Here is a 25,133-nt window from a genome sequence, read left to right on the forward strand (position 1 = left end):
CAAGACAGCGGAACTGTAGGAGATCTATTATCACAATTCACTGCAATGCTAAATTAGAGAAGAAAATATGCATGATTATTTTCATAGATGCATCTGATAAATTTAATAGCGACTAAATACTAATAATACTCTTAGCAAACTAAGAGTGGAAGAAAACGTCCTTAATTTGATAAAAAAATTATCTCCTACATGGTAGAACATTAGAAATTTTCCCATATAGGGATGCCTGGGTGGCTTAGTCGGCTGAGCCGCTTCTTTTGACTCAGGTCATGATCCCAGGATCCTGGGATCGAGTCCAGCATCAGGCTCCTTGCTAGGAAGGGAGCCTGTTTCTTTCTCCGCCTCTGCCTGCCATTCTGCCTGCTTGTGCACGCACTCTCTCTCTCTCCCTGACAAATAAATAAATAAATAAATAAAAGATGTTTTCCCATATAAAAATGCGAAGATGCTAGCTACTACTACGACAATTAGCATTGGACTGGATTTCTTAGGCAGTGAAATTTAATAAGAAAAATAAATGAGTTACATTGAAAGGAAGAAACAAAACTATCATTGTTAGTAGACAATATGATTGTAGTTTAAGAAATCCTAGAAAATTGGGTGTCTTGGTGGCTCAGGCAGTTAAGTGTTTGCCTTTGACTCGGGTCATGACCCCAGAGTCCTGGAATCAAGTCTCCATCGGGCTCCTTGCTCAGCAGGGAGTCTGCTTCTCTCTCTCCCTCTGTCAAATAAATGAATTAAATCTTTAAAAAATTCTAGAAAATAATTTTTAGAAAATAACTATTAGAATTATCTTGAGTGGGGCATTATTTCACAAGTGTGCACATTTATCAGCATTCACTGAATTGTATTTTTTAAAAGATTTTATTTATTTATTTGACAGAGATCAGAAGTAGACAGAGAGAGAGGAAGGGAAGCAGGCTCCCTGCTGAGCAGAGAGCCCGATATGGGGCTCAATTCCAGGACCCTGAGATCATGACCTGAGCCGAAGGCAGAGGCTTAACCCACTGAGCCACCCAGGTGCCCCAAATTGTATGTTTAATATAGTACATTTCACTGAATGTAGATTTTCTGTCAGTTAAAAGCTGATAGAACTAGTCAGTGAAATGAGTGGATTAAAGATTAACATGTGCTAAATCATTAGCTTCAAAAACTAGAATAAAATTCTGTTCACAATAGCAACCAGACCTATGAGACGTCTTGAGATAAATGTAATAAGAAACACATAAGACTGACACTAAGAAATCTGTGAAACTTCCTTAGAGGGCAAAAAAAGAAGACCTGGATGAATGAATTCTACTGTGTTCTTACAGGAGAGATTCAGTGTTTCAAAAAGTCAACCTCTCTCCAAATCCATCCATATATTTGACACGATCCCAATTAGAATCCCAAATTTTGTTTGTATCTTTACAGAAATAAAAAGTGCATGTTACCTTCCCAGCAGTTCTCCAGATCTAGACGTCCTTGTTCAAGAACCGTCCCTCCAAATGACTTGTGCAGTCAGCCATCCAGTCTCCAAGACTTGGGTTTGGTTTCTTTCTCTAACTCACACCGAGGTGCCAGACACCGGCAAGGAAAAGGCCATGCAAAATTTGTGGCAGGAAAAGACAGCCTTAAAGAAGAGAGAAAAGACAAAAAGCCATAAGGAAAGGATGAATATATTTAACTACAGCAAAATTTTACATTGTTGTATGATAAAAGACTGCAGAGAAAAGCCTAGCATGCAAATACTGTTGGAGAAGGACAGAAAAGCTAGTAATAAATTGTACCTAAATATTTGCGGGTCTTTAAATCTTGCTGTAAATTATCTTCAAAATAGAACGGAATGATGCAGGTGAAGGAGTCACGAAGGTTTCACCCTTCTGCGTGACAATCTGACCTTCAGTTAACTTTCTGTTTTCTGGTCCTCTGAAACCTGATAAAGATAGAATGTCAACTATGTCATTAGGCAACCTTACTTGTATGAAAACAAACTGTAGGTTTTAGAGGGGAGGGGGTGGGGATAGGGGAGCCTGGTGACGGGTATTGAGGAGGGCACGGATTGCATGGAGCCCTGGGTGTGATACGCAAACAATGAATCATGGAACTCTACGTCAATGAACTCAAACTAATGATGTCCTGTATGGTGACTAACATAAGACAATAAAAATTGAAAAAAAAAAAAAAACCACTAAAAAAAAAATCAGTATTCAAAGTTAAAAAATAAATAAATTAAGCAATGGCGTCCTAAGGGGTCTGAGGAGCATGAAACTGGCTCATGAGGGGAAGGAGACCTTTAAGCTGGGAGAGCTACACATGGGGCTGATGTGAGTGTTGCTTCTACACACCTGAGCTGTCACTTGGCTACAGGGGACTTGGGAGACACACCTGTGCGGATTGCCATGCAGTCTTACAAGGACTCCCAGGGAGGTCGAATGCCGAGCTCAGCCCTGCTGCACGCATTGTTTTGTTTTTTAAGATTTTATTTTTTTATTTGAAAGACAGAGATCACAAGTAGCAAAGAGGCAGGCAGAGAGAGAGAGAGGAGGAAGCAGGCTCCCCGCTGAGCAGAGAGCCCGATGTGGGGCTCAATCCCAAGACCCTGTGATCATGACCTGAGCCGAAGGCAGGGGCTTAACCCACTGAGCCACCCAAGCACCCCGCCACACATTGTTCTTTTTTTTTTTTTTAATATTTTTTATTTATTTGACAGACAGAGATCACAAGTATGCAGAGAGGCAGGCAGAGAGAGAGAGAGAGGAAGCAGGCTCCCCGCTGAGCAGAGAGCCCGATGTGGGGCTCGATCCCAGGACCCTGGGATCATGACCTGAGCGGAAGGCAGAGGCTTTAACCCACTGAGCCCCTGCAGTGTGAATTTAAAACAAACTCTTCTACATGATACATAAGTCTTTATATGTGTTAATGTGAGCACAGAGAAGGAAGGAGAAACACACACAGTAAATTTCTATCATTGGTTGCCTTAAAAAGGTGGCTCTGGGGAGAAGAGGTGTTGTTCCTTTTCTTTATAGATCTCTCTATTGCTTAATTTGTTACAAAAGGCACGTATTACTTTTGTATTTTTTAAGTCTAGTTTAAATATTTTTTAAAATAATAAGACAGGGGCACCTGGGTGGCTCAGCGGGTTAAAGCCTCTGCCTTAGGCTCAGGTCCCGGGTTCTGGGATGGAGCCCCGCATCAGGTTCTCTGCTCAGCGGGGAGCCTGCTTCCTCCTCTCTCTCTGCCTGCCTCTCTGTCTACTCGTGATCTCTGTCTGTCAAATAAATGAATAAAATCTTTAAAAAAATCTTTTTAAAGTAATAAGATAAATAATGTTTAAGACATTAAACATTAATAAACAATAATAATGCATTATTATAATAAATAAAAGTAAAAATAGATAAATGTCTTATAATAAATAAGACAAAATATGCAGAAAACTCAAATGATAACCTGATCGTACCCAAACCAACAGATTTATCATTATAATGTAAACATCTTGGGCCAAGTTTTCTGGCTTCTTATAAATTCTGTCTCTGAGGAATAAATATCTATAAGACTTTTGTTTATACTAAAACCGCATCAGAAATGGTTGGATCCTGATTCTCTAGTTATCTTTTTATTGAGTCCAGGTAACGTTATGAGATATCTACATGGTCACAAAGGATATTGTTAGTCTTATGCTTTCTGAAGGTGCAAGGGCATTAGAAATAAGTAGCCTCTTGAGTAGGAGCATTGTTTTGTTACATAATGTGAAGTGGGGAGGGGCCGTTATTGTCACATAAGAAATCAAAAGAGGAGGTTCTGACTCCTGATCTCTCCGTCCGTTTTGATCCAAACAGATGTTCTCGCCAACTTTAAAGGTGTCTCCTGGCTGGATCAGGTCTACATATGTTGCAGATACATCTAGAATATGTGACAGATACGCCAAACCTCCAAGGATGCTTCGGACTAGGTTTAGTTGTCCTTTTCAGGATCTGCTTGTAAAAAGGGGACATGGGGATTCACTAAAGACTGGGCACAGTAGATTCAAAGATCTCTCGGAGGCTATGGAGGACTTCCATCTCTAAAACTCAGACAGGTCCCTTGTCAGCTGCTTTAAATATCTGAGCTGAAGACTTGAGATTGGCTCTTCTTCCAGAGTGATTGATGTCACGTAGATTTTGGTTTCCTAGGCTGGTGGCACAGAGGGGTACATACCTGGCTGTCCCCACACTTGCTGTTTGCATCAGCTGCCACAAGGAGAAACAGGAAGACCCATGTTACGACCTCATGGTAGAAAGAAGATTTCTCACAGGTGTAGCTAACTAAATCACAAGCTGAATAGATCATACGATTCTGTTCTATTCAGTTAGTCCTTTTCTACCTAGCTCGGGAGTGAGCTCTCTATATTTTCATGTGCAACATCTCCCGGGGGGCCTTGGGGTACAACTAAATACTGAGACTCAGTAAGACTCTCCAGGGCCATATTTGGTGTCAGATTCAGTGGCAAGGATATAGATCAAGAACAATGTGAGGGGGGCACCTGGGTGGCTCAGCGGGTTAAAGCCTCTGCCTTCGGCTCAGGTCATGATCCCAGGGTCCTGGGAGCCTGCTCCCAGCAGGGAGCCTGCTTCCTCCTCTCTCTCTGCCTGCCTCTCTGCCTACTTGTGATCTCTGTCAAATAAATAAATAAAATCTTTTAAAAAAAATAAATTCACACTGCATATATTCCTCGTTAGTTTGCTTTTTTCACTCACCACATTATGTACAGTTCTGCAAGTACTTACATGTAGCTCTAACTCATTATTTTTAGTAATAATATAATATTCTCAAAGTATTAGCCCTCCCTCTATTGATGGACATTCAGACTGTCCCCTTTTTCTCCTTTTAAAAATCATTATGGGGCGCCTGGGTCAGTGGGTTAAGCCTCTGCCTTTGGCTTGGGTCAAGATCTCGGGGTCCTGGGATTGAGCCCCGCATCGGGTTCTCTGCTCAGCGGGAAGCCTACTTCCTCATCTCTCTCTGCCTGCCTCTCTGCCTACTCATGATCTCTCTGTCAAATAAATAAATAAAATAAATCTTTAAAAATAATAAAAATCACTACAAACAATGCTGCAGTAGATAACATTGTACATATAAATTTCCGCTGATGCATTTATCTATGCAGGATCTCTGGGTCAGAGGACATGTGATGTACACTATTAATTTTAAGTTACTTTCCCAAAAGCTTATAGCAATTTATGCTTCTGCCCTTTCCCCAAATTCTTGCCTGCCCTGGGTATTAGCCATTTTTAGATTTTCCAGTCTGAGGATGAAATATGGTACCTCTTATCCTTCTCGCTTCCCCACATCTCCAGTCTACTCACCAGTCTGCAGACACAGTAATGTTCTTGACAAACACAATCTCACTACATCACCTTTCTGCTTAAAGCACCTCATTTACTTCCCATCACTCTTAGAACAAAGGCCAAAATCCTTAACATGGCCCAAAGCACCTTGTGGTCCAGTAGTCTTTCTACCTCTCTGGGGGGTTTGTCTCGCAACCGGAAGAGCTTTCTCTGGATTGTTCTCAACTCTACTGAGAAATCAAGGTGACACATTAGGTTGTTTGCTGGTACATGCCTCATAGGGAGTTTTTAAAATGTGACTAACTTATGCCTAAAAGGAATAATTATTTCTATTTTATTTGCCTTGATGGAGGTGTTTTTCCAGTTGCTTCAGGCAAAAATCATTTAGGATAAACAGGTAAGCATAGCACTTGTCAAAAAAACATGTCAGGGCTACACCCTGGCTCCTGAGGAATAGGCAGAAAGTCTGATCATAAATGTCGGGGGGGTTTGCTTCTCGTTTTTAAGTTGGACTTTTAAAAGTAGAAGCTGCCTTTAATGTGCTGGGTTTGCAGAACAAGAAATCTGATTTTCAGTGTGATAACACACTTTTTGACATTAACCAGCACTGTTGGGTTTTTAATGACACTTTCATCTTCAAAGCCTTTCACCAACATGGATGGATTAATTATTCTTTTTTTTTTTTTTTTTTTTTTTGGTGGTATGTTAAAAAGACAAGTCTTCAAAGCCATCATCCTTTATCCCTGGAACTGGGGCTCTTCACCTGCCCCCAAGGGAGAAAATAAATTGCATCTTTGTTTTTAAGACAAAAAGAAGAATACAATAGAAATACACTTTTTGCACTATGGAAAAATGGTCTTATATCCTGGGTGGGATTAGAAGAGCTCGGGAAGCAGGGTTGAACCTGTGTTTACAGTAAGCACCGTGAGAATAACTGACTAAAAGTGTTTGTTACTGTTCAACCTTTTGATGTGCTCTTAAAAAGTAACACACACAGGGGGGAAAAAAAAAAAAAAGTCCTGCGTTCCACGCAAGCAGGATCGTAATACTCGGACACTTACCTTCGTTGCTAAGGTATGTTCCCTCCCTCCTCTCTTCGAAAAATGTCCAACTGGGATTTTTAAAAGATTGGGTTTTGGAGAAGAAACCCTCAAGCATCCCCCGAGGTCCCCCTTTGCTTGACACATCTTTTAACCACAAGGGAGCAGTCTTTCCTTTGATGAGGTCTTCCCTCCACCTCCACAGAAATGGAAGAACCAGGGCAAGTTTGCAAACAGTCTGAAAAGCTCTTTCCATTAGCCCTGGACGCCGGAAACCGCAAAGGGCAGTCAAGTTTTGATTTTCAAGGAGAAAGCTTCTGGTAGACTTTCGCTCAGCCGCCACCTCTGTGGGTTCCTGGGAGGGGCTTTTTTTTGAAAGCGGGAAGATTCCTACGCTCTTGAAGACCCAGAGCGGGTGGATTACAGCAATTGAAAAGCTTGGGTGATTTTTGGAAGATTACTCTGTTTGGTCTACGCTCCCATTCCCAGGCGAAGGGACCGAGCAGAAGCATCCCTTTTGTTATCTGTTGAAATAAAAGAAGATCAGAGGGGAAGACAGGGTTTGAAGTGTGCGTTAGGGGGGTCCTAAATCTTTGCCTGTCCCCTCCGTCTGGATCTTTATAAATGATCGAGGAGTGCGATGAATTTAGGAAAGCTTCCTGTCCTGGAACCAGAAACTTCTTTAGAGGCAGATCGGCCGTGCCGGGCTGTCTGAATGGACCAGCATCTTCGCCTCGAAGATTTATTTGAGTCTCAGCTTGTCAGCGATTAGTCCCTCGGGAGATCTGTTGGCTTTTCGGCGAGGGATGGAGAAGCGTAAGCCGGCCGGACTGCCGCCCTTGCCCTACCACCTCCGCACCGTGCCCTTGGACCTGCCGGGGACCCCGCCCCGCCTCCCTCTCAGGGACCCCCCCAGGGTCTCCCGTCCCGACGCCGCGTGCTGGGCGCGGGGGCCCGGGGGCTGCGCGGCGAGGCCGCCGTGCCGGCCGCTGCCGCTGGAGTGCGCCTTCGAGCCCGCCTTCCTCCGGCGGCGCAACGAGCGCGAGCGGCAGCGGGTGCGCTGCGTCAACGAGGGCTACGCGCGCCTGCGAGCCCACCTGCCCCGCGAGCTGGCGGAGCGGCGGCTCAGCAAGGTCGAGACGCTCCGCGCCGCCATCGGCTACATCAGGCACCTCCAGGAGCTGCTGGAGCGCCACGCGCGGGGGCCGGAGGGTCCCGCCGGCGCCCGCGCCCCGCGCCCGGCCGAGTGCAACAGCGACGGCGAGTCCAAGGCCTCGTCGGCGCCTTCGCCCTGCAGCGAGCCCGAGGAGGCGGGCAGCTAGCGAGCGCCGGACGCCCGGCCCGGTCCCCCCGCGCGCCCCCCGCGGCCCGGGAGTCTGGCCGAAGAGTCTCGCCCGGGATGGTTTGCATTTCTAATGCGGTTTTTCCCTCCACGACTAAATCTTAGGAACGAGAAATGCGTGTTTTGCGGAGGAAAAGTGTATTTTGACATTCTGGTTGCCCCCCCCCCCCTTACGGGTCATGCGCTTGCAAGCTTAAAGGTGCTCATGACGGAAACTTTTCCACGGTACTTCTCAAAGGCACACGGAGCCGGATTCTGAGCACCGGATTCTAAAAACGAGTATTCTAAAAACTCAGAGGGCGGCGACAATGGGAAATATGTCCCACAGCCTGCGGGGTGGGGTACGTTAGGTACACGAATATCGAATCAAATTCAACCCAACCAAAGAACTTTCCAAATAAATAAATAAATAAATAAATCACAGCCCTTTGGGCAAGAGGAACGTTTTCCTGCATGCTTTCCTTTGGGAATTGTATTTGAAATTTAACTGACACCGTCCGTTTGGGTGAAGGTGACTCTAAGTTGACGCTTGAGCCAACACGCACTTGCGTGCACGGTGGTGCTGGAGAAGACCGGGGCCATCGTTTGATACTACCAGCTTTATCTTATCCAGAAGTGGCCATCTGGAAACTTCATTAACATTCAGGAAGGAACATGTTACTGTACATGATCTCATTGAAAGAGAACTCAGATTTGTTTGAAAACTTCTCAGTTGTTTCTGCCCACTGGTTTTCCTTTTCTTTCTATCCTCTGTAGTTCTCACTTCATCTAACCGTTGGTTAAACTAAAGTGACATCCCTGATTTAAAAAAAAAGAAAAAAGAAAAAAAGGAACTGCGTAGATGGTTGAACAAGGTGGACTGAAACTGGTATGTTCTCAAAATCGCTTCACCATGAGAGCCTCTGGGTATATTGAAATTATCTAGTGACTTTGGCTTTGTTCCTGGTCTTTGAAAAACATTTAATTGGGGTCCATTTTGTCTTAAGGACAATTATGAAATTCAGCAGATAAGTAAAATGCTTGCTGACCTATGAAGATAAACTTCCTCTCTCTAAAGTTGTTTTCTAGTATCTTGAATTGACCTTTCCATATCAGGCAGGCCTGATATGGGAGTGGGGAGCCAGGCCAGGACATGGGCAAGGAGAGAAAGCTACTCCTGGTGAGCCCTTACAGGGCATGATTTAATCCCCACAGGGGCCTCATGAGCTAGGTTTTTTAGTACCTCCACTTTATGGCTGTGTCAACTGAGGGAAGCCAATATGCAATGAATATCTTTTATCAGCCAGAAATTCTGTCGTGTGCTTTTTACATGTTGCCCTAGTTCATTCTCATTGGTCTGCGAGGTGAGTATTACACATGCGATGTGGTTAAAAAACGGGGCCTTGCCCAGGTTTGTGTTGCTGTGGTTAGTTGAGCTGAGATTCCATCCAGAGTTTTTTTTTTTTTTTTTTTTTTTAAAGATTTTATTTATTTATTTGACAGAGAGAGATCACAAGTAGGCAGAGAGGCAGGCAGAGAGAGAGAGAGGAGGAAGCAGGCTCCCTGCTGAGCAGAGAGCCCGATGCGGGACTCGATCCCAGGACCCTGAGATCATGACCCGAGCCGAAGGCAGCGGCTTAACCCACTGAGCCACCCAGGCGCCCTCCATCCAGAGTTTGACCCTAAAGCCCAGACTTGCTGGGTCTGGTTCCCTGTCCTCCCTTGGGCATTTGTTTGCTAGTGGAGTGACACAGCAAACTTCTTAATCGTGCAGCAACTCCGTTTCCTCATCTGTACTGTTTCACAGGAGAAATGTAGATGAAAGACCATGGTAATCTGCAAGGTACTATCCAAAGGTAAATTAGTCGTGTTATCATCCTTTGGAGAAAACACTCTTACTTGTACTCGTACAAAATACTATTACCTATATACTATGGGAAGGGGAGCCTGATTGAAAATGATCTCTAGGTGGAGTTAGTGTGATTTCTTCAGTGTGTTAGAAGGAAGACAGAGTAACCCCATGGTATTAGGATTTTGCCTTCTATTGTAAATTTTCAGGGGACATGACTTGACCTGTGGAAGTTGCATCCCTGTTAAGCCGTATAATTACTAATATTTGTAACAATGAGTTCTAATGGATTCTGTGTTTCTGGAGACACAGATAAATGCTTTGCAGTGATTCACAACAAATCTTTACATTTTCTTAAGAACGTGGCAGAGATGTTGGGTTTGAAGGAGTAAGATGGAAGCTTGCCCTTGCCCATTCCTTGGTTACAGCCTTACGGACATCTGTCATGAATCCATTTTGGTCTTCAGGCAGGTGGTTATTCCTTGTAGAGGTTTCAGTGAAGCAAGCCTCCCTGAGATGTATTTATTGTTGGGGGCGGTGTGGAAAGGAAAACACCCATCTTACCTCCCTGGCTGAGCTGGAGGAGAGGGTAATGCACCAAGTTGTTCAGAACCTTGAGAAACTTTTTAAGGGTCTAACGTAAGGGCTAATGACGCTCTCCGTTCCTTCATTCTGCTTCAGCCATGGCCGGCACCTGGATGTTCTCTTTTCTACCGTAGGAGTAATAACAATGAAAGAGTACATTTTGTTTATATACTGTGGTTGCTTTTAAATACAGGAAAATGAAATAAAGATTTTTTTTCTTTATTTACTTCTCTAAAATAAATGCACAAAATGGGTGAATAAATACAATATACCTTGTGGAGATGAGTGGTTTATAAAGAAAAGCCAATTTTATTTTATTTTATTTTAAAAGGCAATTTTATTTTATTTTTTTTTAAAGATTTTATTTATTTGACAGGAAGAGAGGCAGGCAGAGAGAGAGAGGAGGAAGCAGGCTCCGCATGGAGCAGAGAGCCCGATGTGGGGCTCGATCCCAGGACACTGGGATCATGACCGGAGCTGAAGGCAGTGGCTTTAACCCACTGAGCCACCCAGGTGCCCCGACAAAGGCAATTTTAAAAGAGAATTTTATTCCAGGGGCGCCTGGGCAGCTCAGTCGGTTAAATGTCCGACTCTTTATTTTGGCTCCGGTCATGATCTCAGGGTCATGAGATCAAGCCGAGACTTGGGCTCCATGCTCAGCATGGAGTCTGCTTAGGATTCTCTCTCCTTCTTCCTCCACCCCTCCCCCCAAAATAAACAAATAGAATTAAAAAAAAAAAAGAATTTTACTCTGGGTAAAAATTCCTTGAGAGATTTTTTTAAAAAGATTTTATTTATTTGGGGCGCCAGGGTGGCTCAGTGGGTTAAGCCTCTGCCTTTGGCTCAGGTCATGATCCCAGGGACCTGGGATCAATTCCCGCATCCGGCTCTCTGCTCAGCAGGGAGCTTGCTTCCTTCTCTCTCTCTCTCTCTGCCTGCCTCTCTGCCTACTTGTGATCTCTCTCTCTGTCAAATAAAATAAATAAAATCTTTTTTTTAATGTTTTATTTATTTTATTTGACAGACAGAGATCACAAGTAGGCAGAGAGGCAGGCAGAGAGAGAGACAGAGAGAGAGAGAGGAGGAAGCAGGCTCCCCGCTGAGCAGAGAGCCCGATGCGGGACTCGATCCCAGGACCCTGGGATCATGACCTGAACCGAAGGCAGCGGCCCAACCCACTGAGCCACCCAGGCGCCCCATAAAATCTTTAAAAAAAAAGAAAAGATTTTATTTATTGGACAGAGAGAGACACAGCAAGAGTGGGAACACAAGCAGGGCGAGTGGAAGAGGGAGAAGCAGGTTTCCCGCCGAGCAGGGAGTCCCATGTGAGTCCCATGTGAGTCCCAGGACCCCAGCATCATGACCTGACCTGAAGGCAGACGCTTAACGCCTGGGCCACCCAGGCACCCTGCCTTGAGAGATTTTTCATGTGGTTTTGTTTGAAGCCCTCCTGAGACTAAAGCAATGATTTTGAGAAGCCTTTTGGAAAAAAATCAGGCAGTTTTTCTGGAATCTTCCAGATGGCTTACAGGAGGAGCACTAATTCAGGAATGAGACCTTTTAAAACGTTCAATCTTCCTTTTTTCCTGTGGATGGATGGTATTAATTAACCATTAGACAATTTGACTCTTGGAAAGAACAAAATAAATGACCAAAAGTTATGCAGAAACAATGCGGTGAGCCAAGTTTTATGGAAATGGTGCATTCATGACAGGAGAAGTATTAACCTGTCCTTTAAAGTCTTCCCTTTGTTTTTTTGTTTGTTTGGTTTTGGTTTTGGTTTTAGTTTTGGCCACTCAGCTCAGACAGATCCAATGATTATCATATATCTTGCCTTTTGGAATATTTCCTGTGGTTCACAACTCTAACGGCTGCTCACCCTGTGGTACGCAACCCCGAGGGTGCCAAGGAGGAGGGGCTGTGACGGCGCAAGCCCTGGACAGGGCTTGGTTCAGCACTGCCTTTCACAAGCCTGGTGACCTTGGGTAGGCTCCTGATTTCTGTGGTCTCGGTCCTCTATGGTAGGACACTTCAAGTTTAGATTGCATGATCTTTTAGGCTTTTCCAGCTCTAGAAAGTCATTCCCCTAACATGTGCCCCGTCCTGGACTCGAGGAAACCAGTGTCAACAAGACATGCCTGTTTCCGGTCACGTAGTGCAGCAGCTCTGTTTATCATCTTTTCCCGCCAGAGCTCCAACTCCAGGACAGGAATTCCTTTTTTTTTTTTTTTTTTTTGAGTCCTAGTTGCTGTTACAATGTCTCGTTAAAAAATAAAATGCAGGGCGCCTGGGTGGCTCAGTGGGTTGGAGCCTCTGCCTTCGGCTCGGGTCATGGTCCCAGGCTCCTGGGATTGAGCCCCACGTCGGGCTCTCTGCTCAGGAGGGAGCCTGCTTCCCTTCCTCTCTCTGCCTGCCTCTCTGCCTACTTGTGATCTCTCTCTCTGTCAAATAAGTGGATAAAAATCTTTAAAAAAAAAAATGCAGATGGGGGGCCTGGGTGAATCAGTCAGTGAAGCATCTGCCTTTGGCTCAGGTCATGATCTTGGGGTTCTGAGATGGAGCCCTGTATTGGGCTCCCTGCCCAGCGAGGAGTCTGCTTCTCTCTCTCTCTGTGCTGCTCCCCCTGCTTGTGCTTTCTCTCTGTCTCTCACTCGGTGTCAAATAAATAAATAAAATCTTTTAAAAAGTAGTTTAAAAAATGCAAGCTACATCATTTTTTTGTTGTTGTTGAGTGGAATTTGAAGAACCTTCCAGTGTGGAGGGAAAATTAACGTATTTCACCTCCGTATGATGAAAAAAGGTATACGTGTTGTAACCGATGTCCAAAATGAAAAATGGTATCAAGATACAGAGAAAGGAGGGAGTTATGCCAGCTTTAAGTTGGTAGAAAACTAGGAGGAAAGGCTTTTGGAGGTGCAGCATTTGGAAGGCAAAATGGGATGAGTACCGCCCGCAGAAGGTCCAGAGGCGGGGGGCAGGTGCCCAGAAGGCAGGAACTGTGTTTGGAGAATAGAAGCTGAGGAACACCATCAACAGATGAATGGATCAAGAAGATGTGGTATATATACACAATGGAATACTATGCAGTCATCAAAAGAAATGAAATCTTGCCATTTGCGACAACGTGGATGGAACTAGAGCATATCATGCTTAGCGAAATAAGTCAAGCGGAGAAAGACAACTATCATATGATCTCCCTGATATGAGGAAGTGGTGATGCAACATGGGGGCTTAAGTGGGTAGGAGAAGAATCAACGAAACAAGATGGGATTGGGAGGGAGACAAACCATAAGTGACTCTTAATCTCACAAAAGAAACTGAGGGTTGCTGGGGGGAGGGGGGTTGGGAGAAGGGTGGTGGGGTTATGGACATTGGGGGGGGGGGTGTGCTTTGGTGAGTGCTGTGAAGTGTGTAAACCTGGCGATTCACAGACCTGTACCCCTGGGGATGAAAATATATGTTTATAAAAAATAAAAAAATTAAAAAAAAAAAAAGAAGCTGAGGAACAGACTAGAAGCTGGCTGAGACAAGATTCTAGAAGGCATTGAAAGCCAGGCTGAAAAACTTGAACTATTGATTTTCTTTATTATTATTATTATTATTATTATTATGTATGTATTTGGTTTAGAGAAAGAGTGAACTGTTCCGTGCTGTGGTTGAGGATCAGTCTGGTGGCAGGAAGCAGCCGACCTAACGGGCATTGCAGCAATGAAGTGTCGGTCGGAAGGCCTCAGCCAAGGCAGTGGCCCCCTGAAAGGGAAGGAGGGCGGGGCTGGGAGGCGATGTGGGTGTGTCCCTGACAGGTGAGGCCGCTCAGAGCCTGGGGGTGGGGGAAGAGGTAGAGGGAGATTCCGAAGACCACTCCAGTGAGTTCCCATCAACTGAAACTGGGAACACGGAATGAGGAGCAGATTTCAAAGGTAAAAATCATATGTTAGAGATGCCAGATTGCAGATAAGCTACTTCTGTCCACAAGCAGTTGGAGATGCCAGTGTTGAGGTGGGGGGTGGGGGGGGGGAAGACAAAGAACTGTAGAGTGAGAGTCATGTACCTTCGGGCAGTGACAGGAGTGGCGGAGATCTTCTAGGGAAAATACTGAGAGAGCAGGAGAAAGCTGGGGCAGGCCTCCCTGAAGGAGTGGCCCGTGCAGAAATGGCTTTGAAGAGGACTAAGAAGGAGGGAGAACAAGCTGGTGTGAGATCATAGCAATGACAGCAGGCATCATTTTATAGGGAGGAGGGAGTGGCTGACAGCATCGTATAAATCAGAGTGTCAGAGAGTTTAGGTGAGGGGGGGACCCCTTGGAGTTGGGCACTGAAAGTTCGCTGGAAACCTTTGTAAGGGCATGAAAGGGGTGGGAGGAGAAAGCAGAGGTGAGGTTGAAGCCCGCCCTTTCAAGATACTTCGCAGCCAATGCGCAAGACAGCCGGCAGGGTGCGAAGGAAAACCCAGTGGAGGAGAAGATGGCATAGCCAAGGCAGGCCTGAGCCTGAGGTCTTCCAAGTGAGACAGTTCTGGAAGATTCAGAGGCTCACTGTGACAACACTTCCGAGACTCTGAAGTCAAGTGGAGGGGAGGGTCCTAGGAACTGGGAGATGAGGGAACTGGAAAGGCAGCGGGTTGGAAGACAACGAGTTGAGACTAAGCTAGGTGTTTACGTCACTGAAGAAGATGGAGCAGGTTCATGGCAATGAACATGAGAAGAGCATTGCATGGGAGTTGTTCCTTAGGTACTGCCCGGCTTCAAAGGCATCGAGTTAAGAGTGTTTAATGGGCTGGTTAAAAAGTTGCACAAAACCCTCGGTGATGACACCACACTTCAAATGGTATTTGTAGGGGCGTCTGGGTGGCTCAGTCATTCAGTGTCTGCCTTCAGCTCAGGTCATGGTCCTAGGTTCCTGGGATCGAGCCCCACATCGGGCTCCCTGTTCCACAGGAAGTCTGCTTCTCCCTCTCTCACTCTCCCTGTCTGTGTTCTCTCTCTCATTGTCTCTCTCTGTCAAATAAACAAATAAAATCTTTAAAAAAAATAAATATTTGTATTTATTTTTTATTTTATCATTTTGGGACCATATGTAACTCTGGAAAGTTCATCAGCATTTAGTATATGAAATAATGCTAATATATACAACATATATTACCTAAGAGTCTGGCAGTGAAGAATGGATGCTCAATTAACTTATTAATTTCCTTTTATTTGTGACTTCTTGAGTATAAAAAAAGATACTATTCTTACGTAGGAAAACTTCAGCAGAGGAACCACTGCAGAGGAAATGCAGTGGATCAAGGGCTGGAGGGAAAGAGAAAATAGTACCTTATTTCCTTCCCTTTGTGGAATTTCTGGAGGCAGGGAAAAGACAATAAAGTAGCAGAGGGAAAAGGAACAGGGCTTGGAGAGTAGAAATGGTACGCCCTTCAGCCATCCAGATGTGGGCAAATGGTAACTGCTCCTTTGTCGGTAGTTTGTGATCTGTGGGCAACATCACATCAACCCTGGACTCCTGAACTTCACTGTCATCCTCTCGACTCCTGGGGTTATAATTCTCAGTTGAGTTTGAGAGCAAAGTCCCACAAGGCCAAGGAAACATTTCCCAGGATGAGTCAGCATTACGCAGCTGTAACCAAGCCAACCAAGGTTCCAGATGGTGCCCTTCCAAAAACTTTTGAGCCGTTTCTGTCTGAACACAGGTGTTCTCCAAAGCCCCCAAAGTTATCATCATCATCATCTCCAAAAATGGGTAGCAATCTATTTAGCAATCCAGGCAAACTTGTTGCCCCGAGAACCAGACTTTTGATGGAAGTGTGGACTGGTGGGATCCTTCTCTGCAGAGTGATCACTAAAAAGGCAAACTCTTCTCTCTGGGCGAGCTCCTCTGGACCCTGGTCAGTACCACCAACCCCGTCATCTCCTCGTCCGGAGGACAGGCTCCTGGGGGAGAGCAGATGGCCTAGAAGGACATGGTCTCATCCTTATTGACCTATGAAACCAGAGAACCCTTTCCAGCTCTTTGATTCTTAGCGTCATGTGTGTGCGTGCGCTACTCAAAGGCTCCCTGGGTGGTGAGATGGGTTTTTCATCCTTCCGTGGTTACTAAGCTGCGTCCTTTGGTGCAAACCTGTCAGCAGCCTTTTCCTGTTGGGTTACTCACTGCCATTAACCCTGGCCAAAAAGAAACAGATGCTGCAGAAGAAAGTGTGTCCAGACAATGAAACTCTCTGAACTGGTTGTTGCCTACTGAGCAAGCCTCGCGGGGGCCACTCCTGAAGACGTTTCTTCTTTCCCTGACAGTGGGGGAGAAACCATCTCTGAAGGAAGCATCCTATCTCATAGTCATGGGACTAGAAAGAGCCTTGAAAATTGACCTGACCCAGCTCTGGGGTTTTAGTGAAGTGAAGGATTAAATTGTGCTGTGTAGGAGAGTTTCATAGAAGTGTATCTCGTCTCTCCAGAAAGCCCTCTAATGACAGAAACTCGCCAACAGCTTACACTTCCCGAGAGCCTGTGGGCTGGCAGGCTAGCCCTTCGTGGGCAGTATTCTCATCCGATCACAGCGATCCTGCGGGGTATGTATTACACATCACTTCCATTTTAAAGATGAACGGAGGCTCAGAGAGCCTAAGCAACGTACACAGGTCAGTGGGAGGTCTTTTGGTTGTCTGGTTGGTCTTCATCCGTCCGTTCGTCGATCAGCAACTATTGCTTGCCTGCCTGGCGCTGAAGTGTAGGAAGAGGAAGCGAGTCAGCAAACAAGCATGCATTCATGTTTTGGCTGGTGATGACGGCTAAGGAGAAAAATAAAGCAGAGATTTTTATAATTCAACCTTAGGGGCCACGGACATCTCTTCTCGTGTGGTTCAGAAGCCGCGCTGAGCAGATTTGAATGACTGGATGGCTTCGAATCACAGCTGTGCACTTGAAGACGGACGTTCAGTAAGTCTCCTTGTTCGAGACCCACTGTGACCACACGGCTGAATATCCATGTTAAAACGATGAGGGACGAGTAGAATAAAGTGCATGTGGGGCCCTGGTCGATTAGGGGATGCAGTCAGTCCCTGTTCACATTCACAGCAAACCAAGCCTGATGCAGGACATCAGAACACTTCCTGGCATCTTCCTGGTTTGAGATCAGGAGGGAGAGCGAAGTGTTCTCTGCGGGAGCCGCTGGACTTCAGCGGCACCTTGACGAAGTAGGAAGAACGTGGATTCCAGTCCTAACTTTGGGGCCTATTGGCTGCATTTCCTTGGGCAAGAGACATTACCTTTCTGAACCTATTTTCGTCATCTGTAAAACTAAGGGCAGTAACACCTGTTCCTTCTCCGAGGGTTGCGGTAAAGGGGAAACATGGCTATCTAAGTCAAAGACTCCTGTACACTAGAAAATGCTGTCATGGTTACCGATCTGCACATCAGTTCCCTGGAAGACAGGGGTCCTTTTGCAGAGAAGCGCAACTACTCTATCCAATACGAGGGAAGTTCTATTCAACATAAATTCAGTTGATTAAATTCGTAAGTAGAATGATGGAAATAGTACCATGCTAGGTTTTCTCATGTTGTCTAAAGAGAGATTCCAAAATGCAACAACCCCCGCAGGAGATTGGCTGGGACGTTCATCTGCTGCTCTCCCGGAGGCTCGAAGCTGCTGTGAGAATGCAGCTAGAATTGCTGGATGGCTCAGCGTGGCCTCTCTCCGCAGGGTCCTTCATCCTCCTGGAGGTCTGGGCTTCTTTCTATGATCATTTCAGAGCAGCCAGAGGACAAGAATGGAGGTTGCCAGCCTTTGGAGGCCAGGGCTCAGAAGTCACAGAATGCCTGCTTTCTTTGGGCCAAAGCAGGTCACCAAGCCACTGCAGATTCGCAGAAGGAACACATAGACTCCACCTCTTTCTGGGAGAGACTGCAAAGTGGTGACTAGGACCGGAGAAATGTCTGTGGCCGTGTTGGTAATTGACCTACCGCAACTACTTTTATATGTCATTCTTTATTTTGAAACAACCTTGTAACTAATTAATTAATTAATTATCTTTAGAGAGGGATGGGGAAGGAGCAGAGGGAAGCAGAGAGAGAGAATCTTTTTTTTTTTTTTTAAAGATTTTTATTTATTTATTTGACAGAGAGAGACAGAGAGATCACAAGTAGGCAGAGAGAGGGGGGAAGCAGGCTCCCAGCCGAGAGCCCAGTGTGGGACTTTATCCCAGGACCCTGAGATCATGACCTGAGTCAAAGGCAGAGCCACCCAGGCGCCCCGAGAGAGAGAATCTTAAGCATAGGCCCTGTGCCCAGCATGGAGCCTGACTCGGGGCTTGATCATGACCCTGAGATCATGACCTGCTCGGAAATCAGGAGTCAACCGCCTAATCGACTGAGCCACACGGGCGCCCCTGAAACAAACTATTTTTAAATGATTTCAAACTTACGTTAACATTGCGCAAACAGTACAGAGAACTCCCATAGCCTCTGAACTCTCCATTCCCCCACATTCCCCCACCCCGTGTTCATATTCTATCGCATTTGTTCCTTTGCTCGCTCTAATTATGTACTAATAATCATTTGTCATTTTTGGAATCTTCAAACATGATGTCCCATTCTTCTTCAGCACTACAGTATGTATTTTTCCCAAACAAGATCTGATGGGTATTTTATCACCACCACCAAGCAATTCTCCACTTCTCCAATGGACACTAACGGGTATCCTATTACCTAACTCAATTCTTTTTTTTTTTTTTTTTTAAAGATTTTATTTATTTATTTGACAGAGAGATTATGAGTAGGCAGAGAGGCAGGCAGAGAGAGAGGGGAAAGCAGGCTCCCCACTGAGCAGAGAGCCCGATGTGGGGCTCGACGCAGGGCTTGATCCCAGGACCCTAGATCATGACCTGAGGTGAAGGCAGAGGCTTAACCCACTGAGCCACCCAGGCGCCCCCAATCTAACTCAATTCTAACATGATGTACCGAGGTGGCCTCAGTCCCACAAGACTGCCCCCAATGCCAATGTCAACTGCAAACCCCGATTATTACCTGTGATTGTTGATGTAGCTTTTTTTGGAATGTTGGTGACCTTGGTGGGGTCCAGAGCGGACGACCATGAGGGAATTCTTGAGACATCTTTGGCGCAAAAAGGTAGTTTTATTAGAACACAGGGATGAGACCGGTGGGCAGAAAGAACTGCGGCTGTCACTGCTGCCTGCTGCCATGGCTTTGTGAGGAGCAAGCGGTTATACACCTTGGGGGGTGTGGGCAGGGGAACTAAAGATAAGGAAAGTTCCAAGAAGACTTTTATACGCTAAAGGAGACTGGGGATCCTGGAGGAGTGTTAAGATCTGCCCATCTCAAGTATTTGTCAATGGGCTGCAGGTTATAAGGACATTTAATTTTATCTACATTTTCTTCTACCTTTGTTTCCCACAGTAGTTCTGGCTTTCTGGCGTAAATCACAAGTTCCTATGACTCCGCCCCTTTCAGAGGAGGAACCCCCTCCTCGGTTCAGTCAGTTTGCTAGAGTGACTCACAGCACTCAGGAAGCTAGTTTACTGATTAGATTTCCATTTTATTACAAAAGATGTTAAAGGATACAAACAAAGAGCCAGAAGAAAAAATTCAGAGGTCTGGAAGGGTCCTGAACACAGAAGTGCCCGTAGGAGTTTGGGGTACACCCGCCTCCTGGCACGTGGTTGCAAACTGGTTCACCAGCCTGGAAGCTCTCTGAACCCTGTCCTTTTGAGTTTTTATGGAGGCTTCATAACACAGACGTGGTTGATTAAATCATCCGTCAGTGGTTGATTGAAGTCAATCTCCAGCTGTTCTCCCCTCCTTGCGATCACAGGTGGGGCTGAAAGTTACAACCCTCTAATCACTTGGTTGGTTTCCCCCGGCAACCAGCCCCCATCTTTAGGGGTTTTCCAAAATTCCCTCCTTAACATACACTCAGGTGCAGTTGAAAGAGGCTTGTTATGGATAGCAGACACCTTTATCGCTCTTATCTTAGGAAATTCCAAAGGTTTTATGAGGTTTGTGCCAGAAACCAGGATGGAGACCAAATATATATTTCTTATTGTAAATCACCATACCACACAAGGATACTAACATGCACAAACACCAGATCAAGAAATCAACATTTAGGGGCGCCTGGGTGGCCCAGTGGGTTAAAGCCTCTGTCTTCAGCTCAGGTCATGGTCCCAGATTCCTGGGATCCAACTCCGCATCAGCAGGGAGCCTGCTTCCCCCTCTCTCTGCCTGCCTCTCTGCCTACCTGTGATCTCTGTCTGTCAAATAAATAAATAAATAAATAAATCTTAAAAAAAAAAAAGAAATCAACATTTATACATCACTGCTGACCAACTTATAGATTTTCTGCCCAAATTTCATGACTGTCTCGATGATGTCAGTTTTTCCTCCTTCAGTCCAGGATCCTATCCAGGAATATACACACATTGCCTTTAGTTGTCATGTTATTCAGACTTCTTCAGTCTGGACCAGTTAGTCAGCCTTTCCCTGATTTTCATTCCCTTGACAATATTTGACAATATTTGCTGCAAGCTTCCTGTAGGCAAGACTAGGAATGTTGTTAGTTTTTTTTAAATGGCAAGACAGTGTGAGATGTGGGAAAAACTCTCAAGCAAAAGTAAGAGCCCTTCCCTCTGGCCACCAGCAACTTGGGTGAGACTTGGACAAATTACTTGAGGTTTCTGGGCTGCATGGTGGGCTGTCCCACTCGGTATTATGTAACTTCATTTTATGGAGTTCCTGTAATTTTTGACTTCTCACTTGTTTTTCTTGTTGCCACGTATACATGAAGAGCACCAGTTTTCCTCTTTGGGAGAAGGGACCTGGTCTCCCTTTGTTCTCCCAGGACCGGAAGAGTATTCCCGTAGTGCATGTAAGGGCCTACTTAGCCAGAGCGATTCCATCTTGGATTAAACAGTGATTTTGTTGTTTATGCAGGAAAACTTAAACTGACCCTGCCTCCCTTACCCTCAAAGGACTTACTTAAAAACAAGTCCCGGAAACCAGCCCCAGGTAACAAAGCCCACATACAAGGGTGGGTCAGGCCAGGTGGAGACATCCAGTCAGTTGGGGGGGCGCATACGGTATCCTAGCTACCAAGGAGTCTGGGCCCCGTCCTTTGGGTGCCTTTTGGGCGCCAATTCTGACCAAGGTGATAGGCTGGTTCAATGTCTACTATAGGGTAAACTGTAATTCAATTGGTCACTTATGTGTGACCTAGCAGGACTGTGCAGCTTTCTCCCCTGTGTTATGATTTCATTGGCCACCTGTGCGTGGTCAGGCCCAACCACATGGCCTTTGCCCTTAAAAGTTAGTCTGTAAGGCAGAGAGGGGTCGCCTTCTCTGTAAGAGGCATAACCCCGGCCGGTCGGTTTGACTCTTGATGCTTGGTGCAGAATAAAGCTTTGCTTGACCTTCGCTTTATATCAGTCTCGCTCCTTTAATCACGGACCCGTTAGTGGGGGACCTTTCAGTGCAGACATGATGAAGCAGGCAGGCACCGTCCTGCTCTCATGGTGCCCACGTTCTTCTGGGGAAGACAAAACAAAGAGAAGCACAAACTTCCAGGCAAAAATAAGCAAGTCACAGGGAGAAGTAGGCAGAGGAAATATAGGCAGTGATACTGTAATAACTTTGTAAGGTGACAGATGGCGGATCCTTTGATGGTGGTGAGCACAGCGTAATGTCTAAATGTGTAGGACTGTCGAACCAACCACTGTGTTGAACAGGTGAAACTAATAGAATACTGTATGTCAACTACACTGCGATTAAACATATATTGTAATAGCTTTGTAAGGTGACGGAGGGTAACTAGACTTACTGGGGCCATTTCGTTATGTCTAAAAATGTTGCATCACTGATGGACACCTGACATTAATAGGATTTGTATGTCAATTGTACTTCAATTAAAAAAAAAAAAAGAAATAGAGGCGTACCCATATTCAACGAGCATTCTTTAGTTGAAACTGCATTTAGCAAGATAAGCTTCCTGGGACTTTTTCAGTGGGTTTGTACTGACATGACATCTGTTAAGGGCATAAATCATTTGAGAATCACATAAGCGTTACATTGAGGACCTTTATGACACAAGCTCTTGGAAAAGTTTGGTAGACTATTTACTCTCCTGGGCCAAATGAGTAATATTTTAAATGAGAAGAGTGTGAAAGATGGGAATAATAGTATCGAATTCCGAGAACTGTTCTGAGGTTAAAGTGAGTCACAATGGGTGAAAGGCTGAGACCAGTGCCGGGTACACAGTAAATGTTATGTAATTGTAGCTGTTGTTTTGGTATTAAAATAGCCATTTGCCCAAATATCCTATTGGTTATTGCCCTAGTGGTTTGCTGGTCACTAAGTCCCATGGATCTTTCTCAGAGCTCCTTTTCTCTGCAGTTCTGAATGAGGTTCAAGGAGAAACGTGCTCCTGTTTCTGTGCCCACATTGGTTGATACTAGCCTAACCATCTGTTCCTGCTTGGTCCCAACAGACCGTGAACCTTGAGGACAGGGACTGAGTCATCAGCCCCCGCATTCAGGACAGAGCCTGGCTCTTTGTGGCTCTTTGGGAGTGCTAAAGGCTGGCACCAAGGCGGAGATGGTTCGGCTCACTCTGCGTCCAGGCCTTGGCTTCTGTCTCCCCTCTCATCAACAAGCAGAGCCCCACCCTCAGCCCTCACCTCTCCTCTAACCTGGTTCTCTCGCGAATCTCTTTTTCTCTGAAATCTAATCATCTGTTTAGTCTCTATTCTGAGCTCCTGTAATACAACTGCCACCTTGTTGTCCTGTGTAGCCCCTTCCGTTAAGTGGGGCCAACTCCTCACAGCCTTCGGAAGTCCGTTTTCCCCAGCACTTCCTGGTTTCTGAGAGGGGAACCACCTGTGGTTAGTACCCCCAGGCACGGAGTCCTGGATTCACTAACTCCTCTTTTTAGATTTCCATTGTCTTACTGCTATACAAGCTAAGAATCTTTTGGTTGCAAGAAAATTCAACTCAGATTGACTTAGGTGTAAATAAAAAATTTCCTTACATACCTGGGAAATCCAAGGATATCCTGCTTCCACGCGCAGATGAGTCCAGGAGTTCAAATCTGGAATCACTGGGAGTCTCCTGCTTGCCTCTCCCATAGCTCTGCTTTCCTTCATGGGGGCTCTATTCTCAGGCAAGTTTGCTCATGTGGCAAAATGGTAGCCCACAAGCCCAGGCTTACCTCGTATCCTTGGCAACATCAGGGGCAAGAGAGCACCCTGTATCAGCTAATACAGGAAAACTCCCCAGATTAGCTTTTATTCTAACTGGACCAGGTGCCAATTCCTCAAGCAGTTTCTGGGACTGGAGGTTCGAGGTGGAGGAAGTGATGCAGGTATCCAGGTCTGGGTCTAGGGGTGGAGTCGATTCACCCCAACCACGTGAACAGAGAATGGGGGTTGGAATGGTTGTCTGAGGAACTGTGGGTTCCATCACCAGGAAGACAGAGGACTTACGAAGGGCAGGATATCAGCTAAGGAGACACCTGGCACAGTCTGAGAGATGGCAGATAAGGATCTGAACAGGTAAGCGATGCAGGCACAGAGAACCAAGAGAAGCATCTTCGAGATACCCAGGAGTCAGAACTGACAAGACTCATATGAGGGTGCGAGAGAGGCGGGAATCCAAGGTGACATGAATTTCTGGCTTAGATGGTCGGTGGGTGGCAGTGTCTTTCCTGAGACCGAGAAGAGATTTTAGTATATGTGCTGCCGAAGCGAGCACCAGAGAAGAGATTTTAGAAGAGGAAAGGTGATGACTGAGCTTGCATGCTGAGTCTGACGTGTTTATGGATCCTTAGACAGAGACGTCCAGGGGATGTGACCTGGAGATGAATGTGGGGTCACCAGCCATAGGTGATGGTTGGAGTCATGGAAATGGGTGGAAATGAGCCATGATGAATATAGATAGTGAGAAGGCCAAGATCTGGCAGTGAAAGTGTTCCACAGAGTGTGCCGGGAGTGGCTAATAGCCTCAGATACTGCAGAAGGTAAATAAAAGCTCAATTGGTCCATCTAATTAGCAACTACAAAGGAACGGGTGACTTTGGTGAGAAGTTTCATTGGAATGGTAATGGCACAAGCCAGGATTAAGGAAAATCAAGGGTGGGCGGGGAGCTGAGGAAGCTGAGGCTTCGGACAAAGGCATCCATCCCTCTGAAGGAGCTTGGCTGTGGTGGAAGATAGGTTGGGACAGTGTCTTTTCCCCCCCGAAAGCACGTATTCTTTGTGCTTATCAGTCAACACCTCAGTTGTCTTCAGCAGCTTTCGTTTTAAACGTGTTAACATCTGTTCCACATCCTCATCTAGACTCTAGTTCTTGAAGGCAGCCAATGACTTTATCTGTGCGAACTTCATTAAGACCAAACACAGTAAAATTAAAACACTCGATCGATGAAACATGGATTTGGAGCCTGAGTAAAGGGTGATCTTACCTCAGGGACCTGGCCAAGAGTCTTGGCGCCTGCCTCTCCAGTTTTTGTCCCACTCTGGGAGGGAAACGTGTAGCAATGGAGCTGAGGCAAAGTCCAAAACAGCTTCTCAAGCTAACACGCTACAAGTGGGCAAACGGGTCCAGGGTGCTGAGTCCCCGGAGGTTCTTGGTGTTTTGAGGGCTACCTGTAATTTACTGATTTGTGGGTGATAGAAAAAGGCAAAAGGAGAGACCTGGTTTACACCCATTTATCAAGCAGAATAAAACCTTTATAGTTTATCACAGAATCCTTAATGGTGGTCTGAATCTGGCCTGCCCCGGCAAGGCCGAGCAATCCCATTTAAAAGAAATTTTGGTGAGTGCTCTGAGCATCGAAAGTTCCAGAGCGGGCTTGGCGGCTGCTTGTACTGAAGAGGAAAAGCAGCACAAAATGGTTCTAGGAGGCAGTGTGACATCAGGAAAACAGCATTAAACTCGATAGTCAAAAGACCTAGTTCTCTGTGCCTCTGTGCCCTTAGTTGGGGGCCCTTGGGCTACCCGCTGGATCTCTCTGAGGCTGTATTCTGACTTGTTAC

General features: G+C 45.7%; 1 protein-coding gene across 1 annotated transcript; it reads left to right on the forward strand.

Moving 5' to 3' along the window:
• The first annotated feature begins 6,445 nt into the window (after window positions 1-6,445).
• On the forward strand, window positions 6,446-8,395 carry ASCL4 (achaete-scute family bHLH transcription factor 4). The gene has a single exon (XM_059186794.1). The coding sequence runs from the start codon at window positions 7,153-7,155 to the stop codon at window positions 7,666-7,668; it is 516 nt and encodes a 171-aa protein (XP_059042777.1). The 5' UTR covers window positions 6,446-7,152; the 3' UTR covers window positions 7,669-8,395.
• Window positions 8,396-25,133: the final 16,738 nt, after the last annotated feature.

The sequence above is a fragment of the Mustela lutreola genome, chromosome 8 (genome assembly GCF_030435805.1).
Source record: "Mustela lutreola isolate mMusLut2 chromosome 8, mMusLut2.pri, whole genome shotgun sequence".
NCBI lineage: Eukaryota > Metazoa > Chordata > Mammalia > Carnivora > Mustelidae > Mustela > Mustela lutreola.

Bases quoted from the DNA above. Each gene is read 5' to 3' on its own strand.
- ASCL4 (XM_059186794.1), top strand. From the start codon at position 7,153: ATGGAGAAGCGTAAGCCGGCCGGACTGCCGCCCTTGCCCTACCACCTC.